General features: G+C 36.7%; 3 protein-coding genes across 4 annotated transcripts; 1 reads left to right on the top strand and 2 right to left on the bottom strand.

Moving 5' to 3' along the window:
* Positions 1–4109: 4109 nt before the first annotated feature.
* LOC147559476 (uncharacterized protein At5g01610-like) lies at positions 4110–4846 on the bottom strand. Its single transcript, XM_086661359.1, has one exon. It carries the CDS (start codon positions 4770–4772, stop codon positions 4224–4226), a length of 549 nt encoding a protein of 182 aa, XP_086517485.1. The 5' UTR covers positions 4773–4846; the 3' UTR covers positions 4110–4223.
* Positions 4847–6143: 1297 nt separating this feature from the next.
* On the top strand, positions 6144–10997 carry LOC147559475 (U3 ribonucleoprotein (Utp) family protein). The gene is made up of 11 exons (XM_086661382.1): positions 6144–6599; positions 6828–6942; positions 7029–7489; positions 7627–7848; positions 8002–8331; positions 8607–8951; positions 9046–9126; positions 9198–9281; positions 9369–9740; positions 10176–10307; positions 10478–10997. The coding sequence occupies exons 1-11, from the start codon at positions 6315–6317 to the stop codon at positions 10646–10648; spliced, it is 2598 nt and encodes an 865-aa protein (XP_086517508.1). The 5' UTR covers positions 6144–6314; the 3' UTR covers positions 10649–10997.
* Positions 10998–11743: 746 nt separating this feature from the next.
* GCP4 (GAMMA-TUBULIN COMPLEX PROTEIN 4) lies at positions 11744–22634 on the bottom strand. 2 transcript variants are annotated; one of them, XM_086661380.1, is made up of 18 exons: positions 22488–22634; positions 21822–22023; positions 20394–20593; positions 19331–19622; positions 18861–18997; positions 18471–18569; positions 17751–17871; positions 16944–17216; positions 16764–16844; positions 16608–16691; positions 15257–15343; positions 13954–14009; positions 13637–13834; positions 13237–13462; positions 12799–12887; positions 12404–12554; positions 12177–12299; positions 11744–12065 (listed from the first exon to the last, which is right to left on the bottom strand). In XM_086661380.1, exons 3-18 carry the CDS (start codon positions 20561–20563, stop codon positions 12003–12005), a joined length of 2250 nt encoding a protein of 749 aa, XP_086517506.1. In that variant the 5' UTR covers positions 20564–20593; positions 21822–22023; positions 22488–22634; the 3' UTR covers positions 11744–12002. The 2 variants fall into 2 exon arrangements, with proteins under 2 accessions (XP_086517506.1, XP_086517507.1); XM_086661381.1 differs by having other exon boundaries at positions 21799–22023; positions 22488–22628.
* Between the last annotated feature and the right edge of the window lie 1095 nt (positions 22635–23729).

Genomic DNA, 23729 nt, shown 5'->3' with positions numbered 1-23729 from the left:
GTATTAAATCTTGTAAAACTTTAGTATTTCTACGCAATGTCCCACTGTGAGAAGAATCTCATGAAAAGATGGCGACCTAGTAATATCTAATTTTTTCACTCACTGTTGATTGGTTTCGACTTGGATGTCCATCGACTTTGACGTGGTATCAGAGCTAGGCCTACACGTGATAAGTTTAAAAGTTACACATGTTCCACATCATCCGGAAATAAATAAGAACATGTTCAAACAAACTTCACACGAGGAGGCGTGTGAGGATAGTCCCACATTGTGAAAGGGAACTCTTGTAACCAAGAATATTATGTATAGGCTTTATCAGTACATCAACTGTTAATTTTGAGTTGGATGACTACAAACTTGACATAGACACTAAGGGGGGGGGGGGGGGGGGGTAGTGGAGCAAGACTTTCGCGGACTCTCAAGAGTCCGCGAAAGTCTGAGGCATTCAAATCTAGACATTTGAGAGTCCACGAAAGTCTGAGGCATTCAAATCCAGACATTTGAGAGTCCACGAAAGTCTGAGGCATTCAAATCCAGACATTTGAGAGTCTATGAAAGTCTGAGGCATTCGATTGTAGACAAAATATGCCCCAGACTTTGGTGAACTTCATAGTTTGATGAATTTGTGAAGGATTTGGGACAAATTTGGAAGCCAAAATGTCTTTCAAAAAACAAGAGACATTTGAAGTCCATCATGTGATCAAACAACAATAATAATATTAAAATAATAAATGTCTACCAAATGTCCATCAATGTCCACAAATATTCACAGATATTTACGAAAGTCGAAAAATATATTTTTGAAATGTTAGTATAAATATATTATTTCATGTGATTAAACAATAATAATAATATTAAAATAGTAAATGTCTACCAAATGTCCATCAATGTCCACAATATTTACAGATGTCTACGAAAGTCGAAAAATATATTTTTGAAATGTTAGTATAAATATATTATTTCATGTAATTAAAAAATAATAATAATATTAAAATAATAAATATCTACCAAATGTCCATCAATGTCCACAAATATTCACAAATGTTTACGAAAGTCGAAAAATATATTTTTAAAATGTTAGTATTAATATATTATTTCATGTGATTAAATAATAATAATAAGATTAAAATAATAAATGTCTACAAAATGTCCATCAATGTCCACAAATATTCACAGATGTCTACAAAAGTCGAAAAATATATTTTGATTAGCACAAATATAATATGCATTACACATTTTGTCAATGGACTCAAGATCTTAAAATGTCCCCAGGACATTTTGTCTATGGATCAAATGTCTTGAAATGTCTATAAAGACATTTTGTCTACAAACTCTCAATGTCTTGAAAATGTCTATGAACACATGTTGTCTATAATAACTCATCCGAAATGTCTTGAAATGTCTACGGGACATTTTGTCTATGAAAGTCTGTGAAAGTCCCGCTCCACTACCCCCCCTAAGCAATAAAAGAGAGCAAATTCCTGAGAGAATACTTTTGGGAAATTTTGGAACCCCATAGCACCGTCACCTAGAGCTCCAGTGTCATGAAGCAAATATCACTCAAACCTGAACACTCATCTTGTTGAATGGCATACGATTAATACATATGGTGCCTGATCTGTAGATTTGTTCAATATAGGATCTTGATATGTCATCAAATACTTAATGCTGAAGTTAAAGAACACTACATGCTCAACAAACTAAATGAAACAAGATTTTTCGAAATAAGGTTGTGCAGCTTGTGAGAGATGGTTTTCATCAGAACATCAGGTATCCATGGCATAAAGTTTGAACAGGGGTATAAATTCAATTTAGTTCCTCGAATTCCAGAAGGTAGAAAGGTCATTATCAGTTCTCAGAAATTCTTGGCATTCTTAATACATATTCCTTGTTCCGGTAAAGAGGGCCCTTAGGTCTTCAGATGCTTCGCGGGTATTGGTGTATGCTCGACACGCTCTTGGGAGCTGCCGCCATCAGCATAAATTGTGTTTCACTCACCGAGCCTGGAAAAAAGAAGAGTAGCGCTATGCAACTAGCAGCCTGCTTTAAAAGGCTAGCACGCTACGGCTTTCTCTTAAAGGCTCGCTCTGCTCTTCTTGCGGAGCTCGCTGCTTGCAGCCTCAATACGAAAGCATGGCCCGCTGCGCTCTGAAAGCAGAGCTCACTGCTGTTAAGCTGGGCTTTATGGTTCCATCAAGAAAGGCTATGCGCTAACGCCTATATTAGTAAGGGGCTTTCTCAAGAGGAATCACCTTTGATTAAATTCAGTGAAATGAAATTCATAGGGGCCAAGGGCGTCGTCCCCTTGTCCCCTACTAATGGGGTTAGAGTGAGTGTTCCTGATTCATCTTCCCCAATATTCCTAAATTTAGCAACAGTGATATCAACACAATAGATAGGAAAACTCATCTGCCAGTCAAACTCTGCCAGGCTGATTCTTCTTAGGTATGGGCTCCCCTGATAGTTAGTTCTGACTTCTGAGGAAGGCCTTCAAGTGGAGCTTCTAAATTTATTCCAAGATAATGTCTGAAAATATAGCTGGAAGCCTCTAACAACCATGGAACAACTACAAGGGAGGGGTGGAGATTTTAGAAAATTTTACCAGATGTGCCAAGCGCATGGCGCTAAAACGGGCCGTTTCCGGGGCAACAAGACCCGCTAGAAGCCCTACTGAAGGTCTTAACACTGAACTCCTCAATTTCAGTTTATGATTTCTAGCCAAAACAAATAAAGCTAGCTTCTGTTCCTTCTTCAAAGAGAGAATCTACTTCCCCTACTTACAGAATTTGCGGTTTCTCTAAAACTCATGTAAATTGAGTTGAATTTGCTAAGCCCTTGAATTGCATTAAAGATCACGGAAAAATTGAGTCGAATTTGCTAAGCCCTTGAATTGCATTAAAGATCACGGATCCTGCCTAAAGTACTTCGTACAAGGAGTGGTAACTGTCGATGTATAGGTCCCAAATAGTAGGTGAAAGGAAAAAAGAAACTTGCTACAGATTTATAACATCACTTCTCCGAACACTCACAAAAACTTGTGTTAGAGATAACGGGATAAAATGGAAGTACTACTTTTGGTAGGATATAATTGAACAAAGATATTAATGTAAAACCCGTCTCACTGCCAGTAGCATTTAACCCTGATTTAGGCTTCACCCATGCAAATTCTGCTCAGATCCACGTTACAAACGGTTTTTTTCTCATCACAGAGTACTGCCGTGAATCTGCGAAGCTTCTGCACTCGACCAGCCTCAAAACATGCTCATCCAATAGGTCTAGTGACATTGTCATTGAATGAGGCATCCGTTATGTGCACTCTACTCAGTTCGACATGGAACATGGTTTTTTCTCGTCACAGGGGGCCATTCCAGGAGCCCCATGCTAAGTTTGTGACCACCAACTCAAAGCCAATTGGCTATGAGTGGGGAGGACCTAGATATTATATCCTTGGTCACTCGAGTACGTTTTCCCATTTGAGAATATTCTCACATGGACCACTTATACAAGTCGCGGCACTACCGTATAAGTTATATAACCCAGCTCTGGAAGGCCTTCCTAAACAATGTGGGACTAAAGTATAATGCAAATGAGGATTTAACTCATATCAGATATGATTAGGGACTCAAGTAGGATACAACTACTGTAGATCAAGTTCTCGTTCAGAAGAAGAAATGGCACTACTATAAACATAGCACTGCTATTACGACTACAGTCAGTTGATATAAATGCTCATATATCTCGGGCTAATTCAGTAAAGCCAATCTAATGAGCATAATCTAAGTTCAAACTGTAATAAACATCTACAAAAAGCTAAATCTAAGTCTCAAAATCCTACCAAACCATCAATAAACAGATAATTAATATATCCGAGATTCATGTTTGTAGTAATTTGTATTGTTATGATCTCAAAATCGTAGGTTCCGTGCTCTAATTATGAAAAACCTAAGAATGCAATACATAATACATTTCCCCAAATTTTCCATCAAACAGCCTAATCTAATTCCTCATCCTTGATCTAAAAATCAACCAATTATAACACTCTATTTGGAATGATTGAAATACTTAACTACAGTTATGGTTTATAAGAACAATGACAAGGCACAAATTAATTTAACTAAGGAAGCAAACTAAGATTTTATATTTGAAATCCAAGAACAGAATACCCAGTAACAGATTATTACACATACATAAAAACATAAAACCTAAATCAACTGATTTGATTTCTAAGAAAAATCAACAAAAGGGTTTCTCAATTTCTTACTCATTTTCACATCATCATCATAATAATAATTAACAGTATGGCAATTTAACCCACACCCACACTGAGGACGTTCTTCAAAATTATCAAGGGGGAAATTAGCAGAAGCAATTCCAACAGAAAATTGAAGTTCATCTCCAACACGAACAACTTCAATTATGTTTACCCAAAATAACAGAATTTTAACACTTACCCCTTGCAAATTAGTGATCTTGTTTGTGGAAATATAACCAGTAATGGTCGATTGATATCTTAATTGATAAGAACCTTCAAGTGAAAAACTGCAAGTTCCTTTCAAGAAAGCTGAGAATTTTCCAGTGGAATTATTCAATTCGTATCCAGTTACTCCCACTGGTAATAACCCTTTTGGGAAATGATATTTCTTGAGAAAATCGTAAGCAGTGGGTTCGTCGTGGTTGAGAGCAGCTAACGTTGGTGTTAAATACAGGTTAATAAGACAGAGAAATGCCACCATTAGAAGCACCATTGGTCTTGGTATGAACAGAACCCCCATTTCTAGTTTCTCTATCTATTTTCTCTCTCTAGGATTCTTATAAAATGGCAGAGCTTGTACAGTTGTACCTAATCAATCTCCATAAGCAAGAAATGGTAGATGAGAAATTTCATAGGGAGGTTTTGACATTGGTCCCATAAAGATGGTATTATTTTGGATTACGTCCTAGATTTTTAAATGATTGATATAGACTTCTCTTTTGACGGAAACCGTAAAAATCTAGTTTAGTAAGGCGTGTGCGAACAACCAACTGTGAACAATGATCAAAATGCCCTTCTTCTAAGTATGTGAGACATAACCGTCTGTTTTACGCTCCTTTCTCGACCCCTTTTTCTTCTTTCAATAATTAGTCTGCATCGGCTGACCTGAGATACATCATGGATTTTTATGTTTTTCGTTAGCCTAATTGTTGTATATTTCAATTTAAAGTTTGATTTAAACGTTATTGTGTGTTTTCTCATCTGAAAAAGTCTTGTGATGGACAAGGCAAAAGGTGAACACTACCCGTGAAAAATCTAAAGCAAATGTGTTACTTGGGATGTTGTGCGTAGAGTAGTGCACAGATGCACGAGGACCACCAGTTTCACATGGAAGTGCGTTTAAAACATCTTGTATGCTTAAATAGGTAGATATTCTACTTTTCTTTTCACATGGGATGTTTCTCTTATTATTTTTAATATGTTTTCTAAAATTTATTTATATATTAGTGTTAGTTTTATGTAGAATCACTTTATTCACCACAAGAGTAAGAAGGAAAAAAAACATGTTCGTCTATAGTACAATTAGGAAGGTTTTTTTTTTTTTTAAGAAATCAACTACGATATACGTTAGTCATTACAAGACATTGATACGTCATCAAGATGCGATAAACACGGTTACCGCCTAAGTTAAACTACGAAAGAAAGAGTCCTAAAGCCCAACACCATACTAAATAGGTCTAAAGGCCGACAAACTTATTATTATTTATACGTTTAATAAACCAAACTTTTGCTTCATTTGAAATTACCTGCGGTTAGTTCAGTAAGAATAGTTCATTTGTAACCACAATACAGAAGGGACGATAACTCATTTTTTATGTAAGGTTTTTGTCTGATCTGCGCAAAAGAAGGGTCAATAACAGTCTTCTGAAAAATGGAGGGCATAGTCTAAATATTGTCATTTACGTGGGTCAATCTCGCAATGTCCCTACATAATTGAGTTAGAAAGGTATATAAGCCGCCACGTTCGTGATTTTACCCTCACAAACTCTATTGAGTCCTCCAACAGTTTAGTTATTCGTTAAAGAACCCTCAATCGTACCGTATAATCTCAACCGTCAAGACGATCTTAATTGGCGCAGATTATAGCAAACAACGTCCAGCTAAATGAAGTGAAACTAACGAATTTTAGGGTTTTAGAGGGTGGCTAAAGGAGGCTCCTTTCCTATTAGGGTTCTTAAGAAAAACGGTGAGGAAGACTGGATTTTTAGGAACAGAGGCAGAGACGCAGACCGTTGTCATCTTTCACTTACTGATTTAGGGTTTAGCAAAAAACCTAAAAAAAATGGTGGACAACAAACGGAAAAGGAAAGGTGGTAGCAACCAGAAAAATGAAAAACGTGACGGGAAGAAATCTGGTCCTCGTTTGCCTTCTGCACTTCGAAAAGATATTGAGTTCCTAAACCCTAACCCTAGAAACAATGATGATGAAGAGATTGACTCTGATGAGGAATTACATGTTCAGGATGTTTACGAGTATGATGAACAGATGCCGGAAGAGGAATCAAAGAAGAACCGACGTTTTGATGTTGTTGATAATCTTGAGTATGAGCTTCCCGAAGATTTTGACGTACGTTAGGTTTCTTCTCTCTTATTTACTTTCTGTATCTTCAATTCAGTTTATCTTCTTCATCTTGAAACTAACAATTCCAGAATTGCCATTAATTCATCATAATAAGTTATATTTGTTTACGAACTATTTGTTGTTATTCCTATTGAAAAAATTGTAACTTACTGACTATTAGCTTAAGAATTGAAGAAAGTAATCATATTTGTTGTTATTTTTGCCTTTATGTAGGATGAGAATGTTCGATCAGATGAATCAGGGGATGATGATGATGATGAAGAAGATGAGGAAAAACATGGAAGGATTCTGCAAGGAATCACTGGGATGCCAGCTGAGGCATTTGAAGGTAAAATGAGTTTCAGTTGATTCGTTTGAAAATACGGGTGTTGTTTAATGACACGAGGAATCATATAAGTTTGCTCATTATTTTAGGTAAGAAGAAGAATAAGCAGAACTTTATCTTACCCGAATCTGAGTTCAATCCTACTCAAGATGGTAGTGGTAAAATAACCATTCTAGACCTCTTGGATCCACTTCATGGGCAGCCTGGATACAACAAGCTCAGAAAAAGAACGCAACAATTGGAGCAAAATTCTATGTCTGTTCAAGCACCGCTTCCAAAAGTTGAGCGAGAGAAGATACAGAGGGGTGCAGCTTATAAAGAATCAAAGAAGGAAATTACTAAGTGGGAGCCAATAGTAAAGAGGAACAGAGAGGCACCTACAATTATGTTTGACGAAGATACGGACGTTGGGTTTTCTACTGTAGGGGCAATAGTTTCTGAATTTCAACCTAGAACTGATTTTGAAAAGCAAATGGCTTCAGTTGTCCAGGACAAAGAGCTAGTAGATGCACATAAGAATGATGGTGCAAGGCTTCTTGAACTTAACATGGTATGCCCTACATTTAGTTTAAGAGACTTCTTAAAGATGCATTTCAACAAAAAAAAAGACTTCTTAAAGATGCATTCCTATGTACTCAGTGTGAGTTCATTTTCATTATCTAACTATGATAGTCGTTACATTGGCAGGTATCTGTTGAAGATGTCAGGGAACGCCAAAATCGTCTTGCTAAAATGCGTAGTCTTCTTTTCCGTCACGAAACTAAAGCAAAGCACATTAAGAAAATCAAGTCTAAAACATTTCATCGTCAGTTAAAGAAGGATAGGTTGAAAGCATCATCTGCGGAAATGGACATGGATCCTGAAGCTGCAAAGGAACTTGCCATGAAGCAAGAATTTAAACGGGCCGAGGTACTGCTTTTTTTCCTCCAATTAAATTGACATCTCATTCTGGATTATGTGATTTTGCTACACTGAACATTGATACAAAGTCTTCCACTGCTACTATATCTCTATTATTAGATTGTTTTCTTATTCTTGTAACTGTTTTCGAATATAATGTAGGAACGTATGAGATTGAAACACAAGAACAACTCCAAATGGGCAAAACGTATCTTACAGCGTGGTTTGGCTGCACAAGATGAAGGAACTAGAGCTGCTATTTCTGAACAGCTTCATGAACATGCACTTTTAATTAGAAAGATGAATTCAATGAAGGACGGCAGTAGCAGCGATGATAGTGGCGATGATGATGATGAGGATGATGATCCTTCACCTGTCACAGACCATGACGGAGCTTTCAAGGTGCTGACAAAAGCCAAGGAGAAGACCCTTAAAGTTTTAGAGGAGGATGACGATATGCCTAAATCAGGAATACTTTCCTTGCCTTTCATGGTATTCCTTTTTTGCATTCTTGTTCGAGTGTTCATATTCGTTCTGTACTCCATTTCCTATTTTCTTCTTAATTTAGATCCTCCCTTTGTTTGCATCTAACTCTGAGTCTCTTACATCATGATCAATTCTTGTCAAAGAAGGGGATACAATTATTGGCCTATACATTTTCTTTCTTCATTTCACTATCAGAGTTTCACAGGCTCCCTGGGACTTTACCATATTGTTGAGTTATGGTATTTATTTGTTCTTGTTCTTCCTCTCTTGGCTATAATTAGGTTCGTGGAATGGAAAAGCGAAAAGAGGCTGTAGAGGAGGAAGCCAAGCTAGCTATTGAACAGTACGAGTCATCATTGAGGGAGCTGGAGGACATAAACGGGCAGCAAAGTCCAAAGATAGCTACTTCAAGTGGTAGACGGGTTTTTGGGGCAGCTAAAAAGCAGCCTGATGAACAGAACACTAAGATGCAATCGGATAAGTTCGGTAGATACAACGATAGTGATGATGATATGGACAATGAAGAAAATATAGATGTTGACACAAATATGGCTTCACAGAAAAATGCTCGTATCAATTCTGTTAGACCTGAAGACTCCAACAGTGGTTTGGATCCTCTGTTTAAGGTATAGCGGTTCCACGTCCACAATACACCATTCTTTTCTTCACCCTATAATTTATGCCAAGATTTGGAGTTCTTATTCTCTTTCCGTATTTCAGAATTTTGATGAAATTGTTGGAAACCCTGGGGTGAAGACGACGTACGAAGTTTCTATGTTCGCATCGAACTCTTGGAAGAAGGTTAATTTGCCTCCTTTTTCCTTGTTAGTGAAACATCTTGGATCTCTTTTAATTATTTATTAAACATGTAGATGAAAGGCGAGAATAAAAATAAGAGTGGCAAGAAAGAGCACCCGGAGGTGGGACACCAAGCTTTGCCTAACGAAGACCTCAAGGTTTGACCGACACCCGTTGATTAAACTAGATTCTTATAGTTCTATTTTTGTGATTGAGTTCTTGCTATTAACTTCTGAATTTTGAAGGATGTGGAAGAGGATAGTGGTAGTGAAAGTGGGGAAGAGATGGTGGATGGAATTCTTTCTTCCATCCCGAAGGAAGATTACAAACTTCCATCTCAGGCAGATCTTATACGCAGTGCTTTTGCTGGTGATGATGTAGCACAAGAATTTGAGAAGGAGAAGTCAGACATCGTGAATCAAGAGAACCCTGAACCTGAAAAACCAGTATTAGTTCCAGGCTGGGGTCAATGGACTCATATCCAAAAGAAGAAGGGTTTGCCAGCTTGGATGCGTGAAGAGCACGAACATGCAAAAAAGAAACGGGAAGATGAACTTAAGAAGAGGAAGGATTCACATCTGAAACATGTCATCATCTCTGAGAAGGTTGACAAAAAGGTTAGTAATGTTTGGATTTTCAATACCATCCTTGAATTTACATTTATTTCAAAGAAATTTTTTCTTTTGTGCCTTCGATGCTTAACACTGAATAAAAGAAAAAATTTGTGCTGGGAACCGAAAATAGAACAGAAGCTGTATTTGATAGTTTAAAAGGTCTGGAAAATGGAGTACCTGTTATTATTTTCAAATTCATATGATTTGTTATGCCAACAGGGAGGTAAGATGAGAAACCTAGATAATGTGTGGAAATTTTCCTTTTCTATCCACTAGCTGTAGCAGAATTATCTGGTTAAGCAAAGCTTCTGGATTAGTTTATCAAATCACCATGCAGTTTCTTTCGAGTAATTTATTTAGTTTGATTATGCTTGTATATTTAATTATCTAATATTTTCAGCAAATTAAAAGGTTTGGTTTGAATTTCTTGCTTGGCAGGCAGCAAAGCTACAAGTAAAGGCATTACCATTTCCATACAAATCGAAGGAAGTTTTTGAACAGAGCCTTCGCGTGCCTGTTGGGCCCGATTTCAACCCTGCAACAACAGTCAATGCACTTATCAGGCCAGATGTAAGTGCCATTGAAAGTCTATCTAATTTTGGTTTCCGATCTATTTTTGCCTCTCTGAAAGGATTGGATTCATGCTTTCTACAATATAAACAGAAGAAAAAATTCAGCACTTCATAGACATGTAAGTGGCTTGTACTCTCAATTCTAATGTTACCTAATTATGGATTCAGGTTGTAAAGAAATCTGGTATAATCATAAAGCCAATCGAGTTTGAAGATGTGGATCCTTATGAGAAAAATGCAGAGAACAAACGTAAAGGGCAGGCAGACAAGTCGAACAAGAAAAGAAATACTGTCGTCAAAGTGGGAAAGAGAGCAACCAAAAGACAAAAAGCTAACTGATTACTATATGCCCTTATTACTGCTCTGGAAACGTTTTGTTCAAAGACAAGCGCCCTCGTTATCAATTGTTCCTTTAACTTATAAAAGGACTATCAACTGCACGCAGATGAAGTCTTGCTGCAGTGGGTGCGGAAACATGCGGTTCCTTGCCAGTAACTCAAGTGTTGTTCAATTTTGGTTGGAAGGCCCCTTCTGACTCTCTTTTTTTTGCCCTAAACTTCTATCTATTCTAGGTGTACCCAAATCAGTTTTGTTCTCATTGTGATTTTGCTGAAAGAATATAATATGAATTATTAATAATCATCAGACTGTTTGTTTGATATGTAAATTTTGAGTTCATTACACAAAAGGTGTTCATCCCAAAAACTTAATGACTTTCTTCAAATAGTTTTTGTTAAATACACATTCAATAGATATGTAGTTATTTTACCTAGATACACACTTAATCTTTAGAAAAAATATACTGACAAGAACGGACCAAACATCAAAATAGGAATTGGTCTGAATTCTGCAAAGTGCAGTTTTGTATGTTTCATCCAAGGCATTTTTTTAGGACTCCAGAAGTCATTAAATAGTCTTGAAGGTTCAGATTTTCCTGCCGTTTCACGGTCTGGCATAGAACAGTTTGTACCGTGCTATGTTTTTGTACCCCGCGTGCCATGCCAGATGGGGCCTAAGTTGCAAAATTCGGGCCATCCTAGGTCAAAATTACACGGCCAGACTGATCCCTGTCTTTCTGGTCCTGATAAAAGTCGGCCACTATTGGTATGTTCTGGAGACCAACCTGGCCAGACTCGCACGACTATTTAAAAAAATTTAGAGGTCACTTTAACACTACTACATAGATTACAAAGACAAAATTATTCAAATAAACCCCCCAATTGAAGTTTAAGATTGTAAACCCCCCAATTGAAGTTTAAGATTGTTCATGTTTTTTTTCTAAGCCGAATCTAAAATCTAACTCAAAGTCTGAGTTCACTCAAGCCTCCTATAGTTGATCTGATAAAAGGCCTACCAATCTATCTGGACGAAAAGAATTACGAGTTTTGAGTATTTAATCTTTTGCAAATGGAAGGTCAGCGAGTCATTACGATGTGCTAGGAAACTTCACTGATCATTGCCAATGTCTAAAGACCAACACATTTCAACAATCAAGAGTGTTCATGGTCTGTTCAACAAAAAAAAAAGTGTTCATGGTCTTATAGATGAATCTTATAATGCTACATATTATACACATAATCACTCAGAAAATAGCTTTTGCACACATGACGGATGCCTCACGTAATATGGCTTTCCGACTTACATATAACGTACTGCAGTTTTCTTTTCGCAATGGAGAATTTAGAATACAGTTTTACTGCATATCGGTAAGGGTTGGGCGTGATCGAACAACATTCAGCACTCCTCTTGCAGTTGTCTGTTCATCAATCAAGATTTCAAGATGAAACGTCTGTCACTTGAAAATGCAGTGAGACAATAAATGAAGAACGAGATGATATAGACATACCAAAGGAGAATATGTATTTACCTCGAAGAATGAATTGAAGTTTAGACGCAAGAGGAATCTTCTCAAAAAAGGGGCTCGTTGACTCCCAGCAAGCCTACTACTTCGCAGTATCGTGTATAAGGAATTTGATTTCTTGTTGAATTCCTGAAAAGGAGCAAATACCATCAAACAAACAAAATAGACCCTTCGAACTACCTTAAATAGTAAAACTTAATCGACCCATAATGTGGTATAAATATAAAAGTTACCTCAGTTATATGATCCAGTTCAGATGTATTTGGATTACTATCTGACTCGATGCACCAGCAGAATTGCAAGCAAAGTTTCATGATACTATCCAATATCCTCGATACAGACCCAATGTCCAGGAAGGATTGCGAAATCAGTGCTGATAAGTATCTGGAAATAACATTCTTGAAATTTTAAGTTTCGATAAGTACCAGTTACCAATTACTAACCAGAATCCATAGCAATTAGAAAATGAAACAGCAACAAATATTACTGGGATCGAGAGAGATACTATAATCAAGTGAAAATTTTATGGGATGTATGGTTAAGTTGATGCTGTTGAATGATGTCCAAGCAACCTCTCGATTGGATAATAATGGGAAATGATTAAGGGAATCAGAACCATTTTACTTACTCTTGGTGAAACCCCACAAGTTCAGTGAAGTCGCGAGAATCTTGGACACGAGCTTGTAGTACGTTCCACTGAGATTCTATCACGTCCACCTGAAAAGAAAGAAGTATAAGTATTGTTCCAAAAACTTTTAAGTAGAGATCGGTTATATGGTAATTGTCATTACACGGTAACTATGTAATTCAAGTTGCTCTTTTCCTTCCCTAATAACTATTAGTATCATCGCGAGAGAAGAAACAAGTGAGGAAATGACTAAAACTTGAATGAACAACATAAAAATTTGATGGCCCAAAATTACAATAATATTGTAACTCATAAGCAGGAATGCAGAATGGATTTCCCAATTATGTCCCCAAGGCAAATCACACACACATCAAATTATTTTCATGGATTTTCATTAATTTTAAATGAGAAGGAAAGATCTTATAGAAGTTATCAGACCTGGATATAAAACTGTAGATTTCTGATCAGGAACACCATATGCTCTCTGACACGCCACATTGGTCTCGAACGTTGTCGCCGCTGCTGGGATATGGAGCCATTGTCTCGATCATTGCGACGTTCAGCAAAATCTGTGTGATCTTGGTGCATAACTGAAGCCCATGATTTCTCTAATTCCATCTGTGTACGCTTAAGCCTGAGTAAATACTGAAATACTCGACGGTACCTGAAACGGACTTGAGGCTTACATAGTTACATAAATGATATGAGTAAGGATAACAGGTTTGCAGTCATGAGATCTAACAGTTGTTCATGAAAGCGATTTCTAAGAGAATTAGGCTTGTACATGTGATCTGAGAAAGGAATTAAAAATGGAATGTATCAAAAAGGCCGAACTTACTTAGAGAGAACTTCTTGTGTGAAGAACAACTGCAAAGGCCAATCAATAGAATATTCAAGAGAAATCCCATCCCATCCATCAAGAGATAGCTCTGTAGGAGCATTTCCTTGTGAGGTAACACCTGAGACATCAATGCTAGCTTTGGGCTTCAATAGACCCACTTGGGACGATGTAGCCGTGATTCCAAATGAAGGCATCCTAGTGATACAGATCAAAACTAAGTACAATCTTTTGTACTTAGGACAAATATACAAGTAACTAAAGATCAATGATTTGTGTATATCAAATCAAAGCAAAAGTCATTGCTTGAATCTGACCTTAGGGATACTCTTGAAAAGTATTTCTCTTCATCAGCTATAGTCTTTATCGCAGCCTGTAAGGCATAAAAAAATGTTACGCTCACTTACAACTTGAATGATATATTGTTTGTAGACCTTATATACCTTTCTAAAGAAAAAAGCAGTTCTGGAGATTATTAATAAGCTTAATATTAAACAATTAAACAACATAGGCATTCATTAGATCAAGAGTTTATCATATAACAACATAGATTGGGTCTCTAAAATTTACATTGGAGAGAAATACCAATGACCGCAAAGTTTCTTGTTCAACAAATGAAAACCCCAAATCATGGAACTAATGCGGTAAAGATAGTAGCTTGTAAATCAGTTTCAAGACAAAGACAGTAGCTTGTGCATAAACCAGTGGCTCACCTTCTAAAAGTAACTAGGAAGAGGATCAAAACTTATAAACTTCACACAGAAAGAATCTAGCAGGACAAAGATGGGCTGTCAAGAACGAAAAGGAGGTTATTACATACATCGACGGTGTTTGGAGTAGGGGCGGCTAAGGTAGCTGCTACCGCCAAGACCCAATCCATTTCTATGTGATGGTCACTGATCAGTTCACCTTAATATTGCATGCAACCTCTGGTCCTAGTCCACTATCACTGTCCAGGGTAGAAGGACCTTAATATGTGATTTAGAGTTTTTTCTTTGTATGTCTATAATAAACTAAAGCATTCAGCATTCATTTTTGGTGCACCAAATCAAGTTTCAAGCACCAAGGAATAGAGGTTCCCCATCCACTATCACTGTCCAGGGTAGAAGGCAAATTTCCAGATTCCATAGGCATAACCATGTTTAGCCAAATCAATTTCAACAATGACGGTCTGGTGGGTCCACCTACAGAAGTGTATTCAATATATTTAAATGAAGTGACATTCAAAATTATCTAATAATATCAGCTTCACTGGCTTTGATTTATCCCTTAAAATATAAATTTTTTTAAATACTCCGACATCTGATTGTGGATTCATGCTGCAGGATCTACAACGCGAAATATTACCTTGGCTAAACTGGTCTTGCAATAAATAATCAAGCTAACATGTTTGGTTTGCAGTGATCAAGTATTTGACATACACAGAGGAGTGGCAGGTCTATCAATTCAAAACAATAGGAGGAAACCCCAGGTCACCACAGAATACTAACACTACATAAATCATTAAATCCGAAGACCGCGATAACAACCATTTAAACATCAATTTAAGCACATGGAACCAGTTACAAAAGTTTTTAAAAGGAACTATTATTCGTAACGAATGTTAATTAGTAATTGTACCAGCTGAAATGGGACCATAAGATCAGCTTCTGCAGTTGACTGTCGAGGTGGTAAACGCATCAACTGGCGACTCTCCTCAAGAAAACACTGGCATAGTGAAGTAGTTTTAATACTAGTAAGAAACAACATACATGTCTTGGAAAAATTATTGGCACACGAATATATGAAGATGGGAGCAAATAAATCATATTTTGACCAGAAGAAAAGTAAATAAAGCATATTATACATAAACAACATTTCAGTTAATCTTAAACTTAGCAGGTTGCAGTAAAAGTAGCCATAGTAGATCAGTCCCATTCTCATTATTATTCATTCTATACGATCCTCCTGCTAATAATCTCTATACGTCTATAAAACCAAGAAAGAGAAGAAAAAGTAACCTAACTAGCAAAAATCACAAGATTCAAGTTCCCTCACAATCGTAAGAATTAGAGTAAATTCTTTTGTTACGGAAAGAAAAAGTTATAATAAGCACATACGTGTAGCTGAAGCAAGCATCTAAGATGATATCTACGTCAAGTATGTATACACACATATCTAGAAATAAACAATCTGCATGTCTTGGGTGAATATTCAGCTTATAAAAACCAACAAATTGCTCATGGGCGCTGGATGTAGAGTGATGGAGGAGAACTTGTTGCTATTGATATGGCCATCCGAGAAAACATAAGAAACTCACGTGGGTACTGACTTTGTTCAACCAAACTGAAGAAATTTGAGAAGAAAGGAACAAAGGAATACCTCTATTTTGGAAACCGGACAAAAGAATACATGGAGGGAAGCCTCCACGAGAAGCGAAGATGAGGTAGCTTGGATGGAAAGGCATTCCTTCCCCAGCGGGGAAGATCTCAAGTTAGAGCCTAAATACTAGCCCTAGTTAGATAACATCTAATTTATCCAACATAGAAAACTAAAAGGTCACCGTAGGAAGCTGTCATAAAAACCAAGATGATGCTCTATTGTGGATATCACAGTTCAAAGAATCAGCATGCTTAATTTCCACACTTGCCGTTTGGACGGGACATGATTTACATATGAAATTCATAAGAAAAATTTCATTATGAGCCCCTCAAGGATATCTACACTGTCATTCCTACTGACTTTTTTTATGGATCAATCGATAATGTCCTGTGTTCCCTGGAAAAATCAGGTCTCTCCAAGTGACTTCCTTTTGCATTTTGTAAGAGCTATCTCAAAGATGAGAAGCAACGGGAAAGAATGATGTACCAACGTTCTGCTTCACGTGGTAAGTGTAACAAAATAAAATTTCATAAACCTGTTTGATAACAAAAAAAAAACACAAAAAGAAGAAGAATTAAATGCAGAAATTTGAAGTTCGCGGTTTTGGTACCTGGAAAAAATCTCCTTTTGCTAGAAGGAAATAATCTTTAAGGGCTTTCAGGTGGCCATTCAAGTCGGCCCGTACGACCACAAGCTGTTAACGAAAGGACCAGATCATAAAACGATACACGAAGAGTCTTAAAGCATAATGTTTTAAGTGGATTACCTGCCATAGATGACTGGCAGCAATTACACGGACTTCATCAACAGCAGACTCAAACGACCTCTTGTGAAACTCAGAAGACTCCTGAAGGTGAAGAAAAGAACAAGTCAGAAGGAAGGTATAACAAAAGAATCATCAACATGGTATTCACACTTTACAGCGAAAAGTACAGAAACAAACAACCTTCAGCTTTTGAAGCATGGAATCAATTTTATCAGCCTCAGTGAGTGGCAGTAATTCTTCTACAATCATCTTTGCATCAGCAGAAAATTCCTTCTGGAAAGCAAATCGCCCTGTAAACCCTTGACCCTTATGTGGCCCTCGTGATATTTGTTGAGGTGAAACTGGATCATGGCATCTGAAAGAAGGACTTGGATTTCGCAATACCCTAACTGCTTTACCAGCAAAAAGAATTGATTCTGCAACATGCATATGGATATAATCTGGTAACATCTCCTGCATAATTAATGCAAAAAACCTTAACAAAGTACTATGAAGCTCAATACGTAATTAACTCTGTCAGGCACATCGCAGTTTGGTTCTTTCTTTCTTTCTTTTTTTTGTACAGAAAGAAGCAATCACTTGCTTTTATAAACATCTGGTAAAGAAAAGAAGTAAATAGATGCAGAAGAAAATATTTCATAGTGGGATGAAAGTTGTAACAATTATATATTTAGTAGGAGCAGTTTCAGAAGCAGGGTGAAACCATCACTTTATTTTGTAACAGCCACAGCTAAGTCAGCTTGGACTATGAACCCGTGTGTCATATTCAATTAGTCGGGATAATCTTTTGCGGACAGGCTGGGTTTGAAGTATTTTTATATTCGGAGATTCTGTAGTCCAGAAGGAATTGGGCCAATCTGATGGAGGTCGCATTGTTCATCAAGTACAGATGAAAGGGAGCCATAAAGCTGACAGATAGGGAGGAAATAGATCTACAAAACAACGGTTTATATGGAACAGCACATACAAGAGCGAGATTCAATCTACCAGGAATATATGAAAGCCCATGTGCCAATCTGTCAAGGATGCATCCTCGGGCGACTTTGTCACAGATTTATCAAACACATCTGGAGCAGAGGAATCATTTGCAACATTCATATCCTCCTCCCTACAGAGCATAAACAACAAAATAAATAGTTTTATGTTACAAGCTTTGTAATCTTGTCGAACCCTCGCAGACACTGTAGTGCATATAATGTGAGTTTTGCATGTCTTTTTAGTTTATACTTGTATATGATCATGTTAGGACCAAAAGATTCCAGTCGTGCATGCCTATTGTGTAGAACCTAACAATGACTGTGATAATCAAAACTGCAAAGGAAACTGTAGATAGATACCCATATAAGTACATAACTAAGACAAGAAAATAAAGTATGGGAATGTACTCATTTGGCAGTTTCACTCGCATTGTCTGACACCTCTTATTGGTGTTGTGTCTATCATAGTCAATTACGATTTACGGAGACAATTTTTATGCATCATGACCAATTCCAAATGTATTTTAAGTTTTAACAAGTCGTGTGCCTATTGTTTATCTCATTAGAGTTTCAAGGAAACAACTAATAGACAGAAAATAGGCACCATAAAAGCCCCCCTATATAGTCTTTCAGATACCATCAGAAAAGGCACTCCACAGACGGTAGGATAGAGCACAAGTAAGTTTGTACTGTAGGGAAATTGTGATGGAAATTTTTTCCAGTTTGTCACCTTCTAATAAAAAACTCTCCATGCTGATCTTGAATAATTCCATAAGTCATCCACGCAGCAAGTTGGCGATACATGACCTGATGTCCATGCCAAAGGAGCCTATGCTTTGACATTAAAGATCAAGAAATAAAAGTTAATTTGGATTCTTGGATCAAACATAAGGGCTGAAATTTAAGCTTGTTAAATTCCATTAACACAAAAATGTAACATCATCATCATACGATAAGTCAGTGGAGACACACTTTTTTGTTGGTCATTTCATGATAATTGCATGGCAGCAAAATAATAAACATTAAAAAGGAGATGGTTGTGTTATAGAGAAAAAAAAAACTGTACGAGTATGTTGTAAAACTAAAAATAAACTGGCATACATAGAAAACTTAGTTGTACCTTTGGATGCATGCTTGCAACTCAGGTATCCCGCAGTGACATCTTTTGTGTAAAAGATTGAGGAGTTGCCCTCCTCGCACATCATTTCGCTCAATCTCCACAATGAGCTCATGGAGAGGAGGCAAAAGAACAAAAAACTGCAAACAATTTTAGCAAAACAAACAAGCAAACATAAAAATAGTGCATATCCAAGTGTATCAATAGAAACACATGGATAATCCCGTGTTGACAGTCTGCAAAGAATTACACTTCCATGGTATCCATTAAAGAGCAATAACCAGTAAGAAAATCACTTTCAACTTCATTTCACTATTCAATAAAATTAATTACTAAAAGAATAACCAACAACTACAGAAATCTAGAATGAAGAGAAGTCAAGGATCATAATTTTCTAAGTATTGACGTGGATCTACGACTCCACTGCCAGAAAACACATTAGAAAACCAGTCGAGCTATTGTAATTGTCTTACCTTGTTGAGGCCCTGAGTTACCATTGCCAAAATGGGCATAGGATCCGACAGCAATTTCTGTTCAACATGTAGAACAGCCGATCTATAAACTGATAAGATCTCAACTATGCCATTAGCGATGGCTCTACGATACACACTTGGCTTTTTTGTTTTCCCTTTCAACACATCAACAGTCCGTGGTAAGGGAGCAGTAGCTGTAGAATGAATCCAACTTAAATCACGAGATTTAGTAGCAAATCGATCAAGTTCCCTATAATAAAATCCCAGGGAAATAAGCCTCTCAATAACATCCCTGCAGTCATCCACACATTCCAGTCAAACAGCTATAGTAAGAGGGTGGATTTCCAATCACCACCAAATAAAGATTCATGGAGAAATTAAAGACATAAGAAAATGGAGGAAGAATGCACCAAAAACGTCGAGTTATGCGGAATCGTTGAGATACAAGGTCTTAATGTGGGAAGGAATAAAATCCAGGTCCCACGGAATTGAATGGAAAAGATTCGTTCTTTCACCAGATTGTCGGTGTTTAAATTTGACAAGTTCATCAGGTGAACTTGTGAAATTTATTCCTTGACAAGGCATTGTTAAGAGAAACTTAGTTAAATTTCGGCAGGCATGGAAATAGAAATTTTTCGGTCATTTCGACCGAAATATTTCGATATTTAGTTCCTATTACATCTTCATCTCTAGACTAGCTCTTGGCTTAGGAATTCAAGTAAAGTGTATATTTCCTCTTTTCTTCAGTACAAGAAATGCACATCTCCCTTTCGGACGATCTCCTCACCACATCACTCCAATCAATTAGTACTCATCAATGATTACAACAATCATAACTTAAAGATTAAAACCTTAAAAGTAACTCCTCTATTAACCTAAATGACAATAGTAGCCAGTCTGTGTGTAGATAGATAGATAGATACCTACAGGATTGAAGTTTCTAATGAGTTTAGGTTCTAAAATGATAGTTTTCTACAAAATCCTCATTAACATAATTTGTTAAAAGCGAGTGAGAAAAAAAATTTAGAGAGAAATGAATAGTTAATGAAACTAATAATTATACCTTTCAGATAGCTCGATGAAGGAGAGATCTGGTGCAAGTTTGAAAGTACATTCATCAGATATTGGAGAGTCGGGAGAAAAAGAAATACCGAGAGATTTCTGCTGCTCTCTTTCATCTATAATGAGATCTCCCGTGTAGCCTAATAAGGCTACCAGGAGTTCGTGCAACATCTTCTTCTTCTTTTCTAGTTACTTCATAAACTGAGTGGGATTGGGAAATAACAAATCAAAGAGTTAATTCATATACTATTCAGATAAAGACAAGAGTTTTTCAGGGTCCAAATTTTCTGATCTATTTCAGGGTAACGACGATTATTATGAAAATTTGAACTCATCAGTGAAGTGATTATGAACTTTGGGACATTTAAGAGGCTACTAGATTTGGCTATTGGCGCGATCGACATTAATCGCATTATATTTTTCATTTTTTTGTCCTCTTTTTTAAATTAACCAGCGGGTCCAACGTGCAAGTAACACGTGTAAAAATGAAACACAGATTCGTTTCTTATGCAGTTCAGTTTACAAAATTCTAAAAAAGAAGAAAAAAAGGAGTCATTACATCATTTGACATGGATGCGTCACAAAATGGAATAAGTACATAGCCGCAAATATTACATCATTCATAATTTGACATTAGTACATCAAGAGGATGCAATAAGCTCACAAGCCGCCATTTAAACAATATGATAAGAAGCTAAAGGCCATTGAAACAAACCTTAAACACCGTAACAACAAATCTAAGGGGCGTGAATTTTAGGATCATGAATACTTAAGATTTTCCTACGTCTATTTGGTGACAAGTAAGCAATCCTAGGATTCATACATACTCAGAATTTTCCTTGGTCTATTGGGTAACCAATAAGCAATCCTAGGATTCATGAAAATCCAAAATCTATGAGTCTATTTGGGTAACCAAAGTGAGATCCTATGATTCCTGGACTTCATTTGTCAATCATCAAATTACATATACATTTATCAAATATCATACTGTACTTAAGAACTGTGTCTAATGGAACTAGAATTGATGTACGAAAACGAAACGAAACTTCATCATTTTTGTCACAGAGATGAAAGGAATTTGTTTCTTCTCTCATTGAGAAATATTATCAAACACGTTGAGTGACAACATCTCGAAATGATCACTACCTCAACCAATCTGTAAATGTCATCTCTAATCCATTATTAATTCCATGCCCAACTTTCCTTACATAATCGTTTGCACTAAATGATAACTCACTCAACAACTAATTTGATTTCTCTGTTTCTATAACAAACACAAATATTCAAGAAAAATCAAAGATACCCACTAATCAAATCAACCATAAACCGAGATAAGAGAAAGAATCTAGTGGCAAGTATGACTTCATAAAAGTATTGAATGAAGGAAATGGATTAATAGAAAGAACCTTTTTTCAGTCTTTACCTTTACCTTGTTCAAAATGATTGTAAAATTCACCAGCTTGAGGAGGAAAAAATATATACAGATAGATCACAAGATCCTAGCCTCGGTATCTGTATGGTAAAGAGTGAGAGACAATGAAGTTCAACACAACTGAGAAGATGACTGAAACGAGAGAGAGCGAGGAGAGAAATTTTGGAGAGTTGTCTTGGCGGGATTTCGGTGAGTTTTTCTTTTGAGTTAATTCCTATATGGCCCCCTACTTTGTGACCAGCTTCCTTTCTGACCCCATTTTTTTCGTAAATTCAAATATGGCCCCCTATTTTCATGGAAATGTCCTAACTACCCTTCCTTTAAATTTTTTTAGGGAGATGAGAGAAAATTCCGGAAAATTCCGGAAAATTTTCCGGCCGGCGACCTTCATCGGAGAAGATAGAGTGAGGTGGAGAGAGAAAAAGGTGAGTTGGAGAGAGAGAAAGATGATTTGGAAAGAGAGGTGAGGTGGAGAGAGATAAGTGGTGGAGAGGGAAGTGAGGTGGAATTATGTTTGTTTTTTTGATTTTATTTTGAAAAAAGTTTTAAAGGAAGGGTAGTTAGGACATTTCCATGAAAATAGGAGGCTATATTTGAATTTACGAAAAAAAGGGGGCCATAAAGGAAGCTGGTCACAAAGTAGGGGGCCATATAGGAATTAACTCTTTTCTTTTTTTTTGGATTTTCAGTGAAAAAATGGAATCCCACCAAAGCTTAGAGGCAACTGTGCTTCAGAGCATATCCAATGCAAATACTCAAGAAAAAGTTCTAAAATCTCAAGTGGGAAGTGTGAAAATTTGATGTGACAATGGAGACCTTGGACATTTAGAGATGCTATATTAAAAAAAAAAGTCTTCTCCAATGCACCATACGAGACAAAATACTTACGCAATAAAATTAATTGATTTATCTACGTGACACTTCAAAATCCTCGGACAGAACACTCTAAAATTGCATTGATGGATATCCAAAATAACTACCACCACGTCACATTAGAGATCCAAGTTAAGAGCATCTCCAATGCAAGATTCAAACTTTAAATCTTAAAGTGTCAGACAGGATTCTTTTAAAGTTTTTATTTGAAATACACTTCCAATGTAACACTTAACTTGGATCTCTAAAATGAGGTACCGGTAGTTATTTTAGAGATCATTAAGAGGACACACTAAATTTAGAGTGTCATCTTGAGGATCTCTAAGTGTCACATAAGCAAATCAATTAATTTTACACCAAAATATAGGTTTTTAGAGTTTCTCTAGAGCGTTGCATTGGAGAAGGCTTTCCAATAGAGTATCTTTAAGAGCATCTCCAATGCAGCACTCAAACTCTAAACTCTAAATCTTAGAGTGTAACATAGGATTTTTTAGAGCTTCTCTTCAAAATTCATCTCCAATGCAACACTTAACTTGGATCTCGAAAATGGGGTGGTGGTAGTTATTTTAGAGATCCTTAAGGAGAGACTTTAAATTTAGAGTGTCCTCTTGAGGATTTCGAAGTGCCACATAAGCAAATCAATTAATTTACACCAAAATATAGGTGTTTAAAGTTTCTCTTCAGTGTTGCATTGGAGAAGGTTTTCCAATAAAGTATCTCTAAATAGCCAAATAAGAAAGAAACCATTTAGAGATTTATTTTTCACCCTTGACACATAGGTTTTTTAAAGTTTTTCTTGAGTCTTGCATTGGAGATGCTCTAAGTTTTGCATTGGAGATGGTTTTTAGGCAAAACATCTAAAATATCCTATCTGACACTCGACACCACCAAAGCTAATTCCGACGACCATTAACTCTTCTCCCATCTTTCTCTTCTCTCTTGTTCCTTTTCTTTCTACTCTTCTATGGTTCCGGCCAAAAGGGAGACTCCTACCCCAGAACCCTCGTCTTTTTCCAGACGAAGGATTCTAGG

This window comes from Eschscholzia californica, unplaced genomic scaffold (genome assembly GCF_041429995.1).
Source record: "Eschscholzia californica isolate CP2 unplaced genomic scaffold, dmEscCali1.0.p SCAF_2, whole genome shotgun sequence".
Taxonomy (NCBI): Eukaryota; Viridiplantae; Streptophyta; class Magnoliopsida; order Ranunculales; family Papaveraceae; genus Eschscholzia; species Eschscholzia californica.
Note: the sequence above shows the minus strand (reverse complement) of the source record. Positions and strands in the feature narration are given on the sequence as shown.

Excerpts from the sequence above, each read along its gene's own strand:
- LOC147559476 (XM_086661359.1), bottom strand. The coding sequence starts at position 4,772 with ATGGGGGTTCTGTTCATACCAAGACCAATGGTGCTTCTAATGGTGGCA.
- LOC147559475 (XM_086661382.1), top strand. The coding sequence starts at position 6,315 with ATGGTGGACAACAAACGGAAAAGGAAAGGTGGTAGCAACCAGAAAAAT. Across the intron at positions 6,943-7,028 it reads GCCAGCTGAGGCATTTGAAG|GTAAGAAGAAGAATAAGCAG; the intron begins GTAAAATGAGTT and ends TCATTATTTTAG. Across the intron at positions 9,282-9,368 it reads TGCCTAACGAAGACCTCAAG|GATGTGGAAGAGGATAGTGG; the intron begins GTTTGACCGACA and ends TGAATTTTGAAG.
- GCP4 (XM_086661380.1), bottom strand. The coding sequence starts at position 20,563 with ATGTTGCACGAACTCCTGGTAGCCTTATTAGGCTACACGGGAGATCTC. Across the intron at positions 12,555-12,798 it reads CTTGTGGGGTTTCACCAAGA|ATACTTATCAGCACTGATTT; the intron begins GTAAGTAAAATG and ends TGTTATTTCCAG. Across the intron at positions 12,300-12,403 it reads AACTGGATCATATAACTGAG|GAATTCAACAAGAAATCAAA; the intron begins GTAACTTTTATA and ends GCTCCTTTTCAG.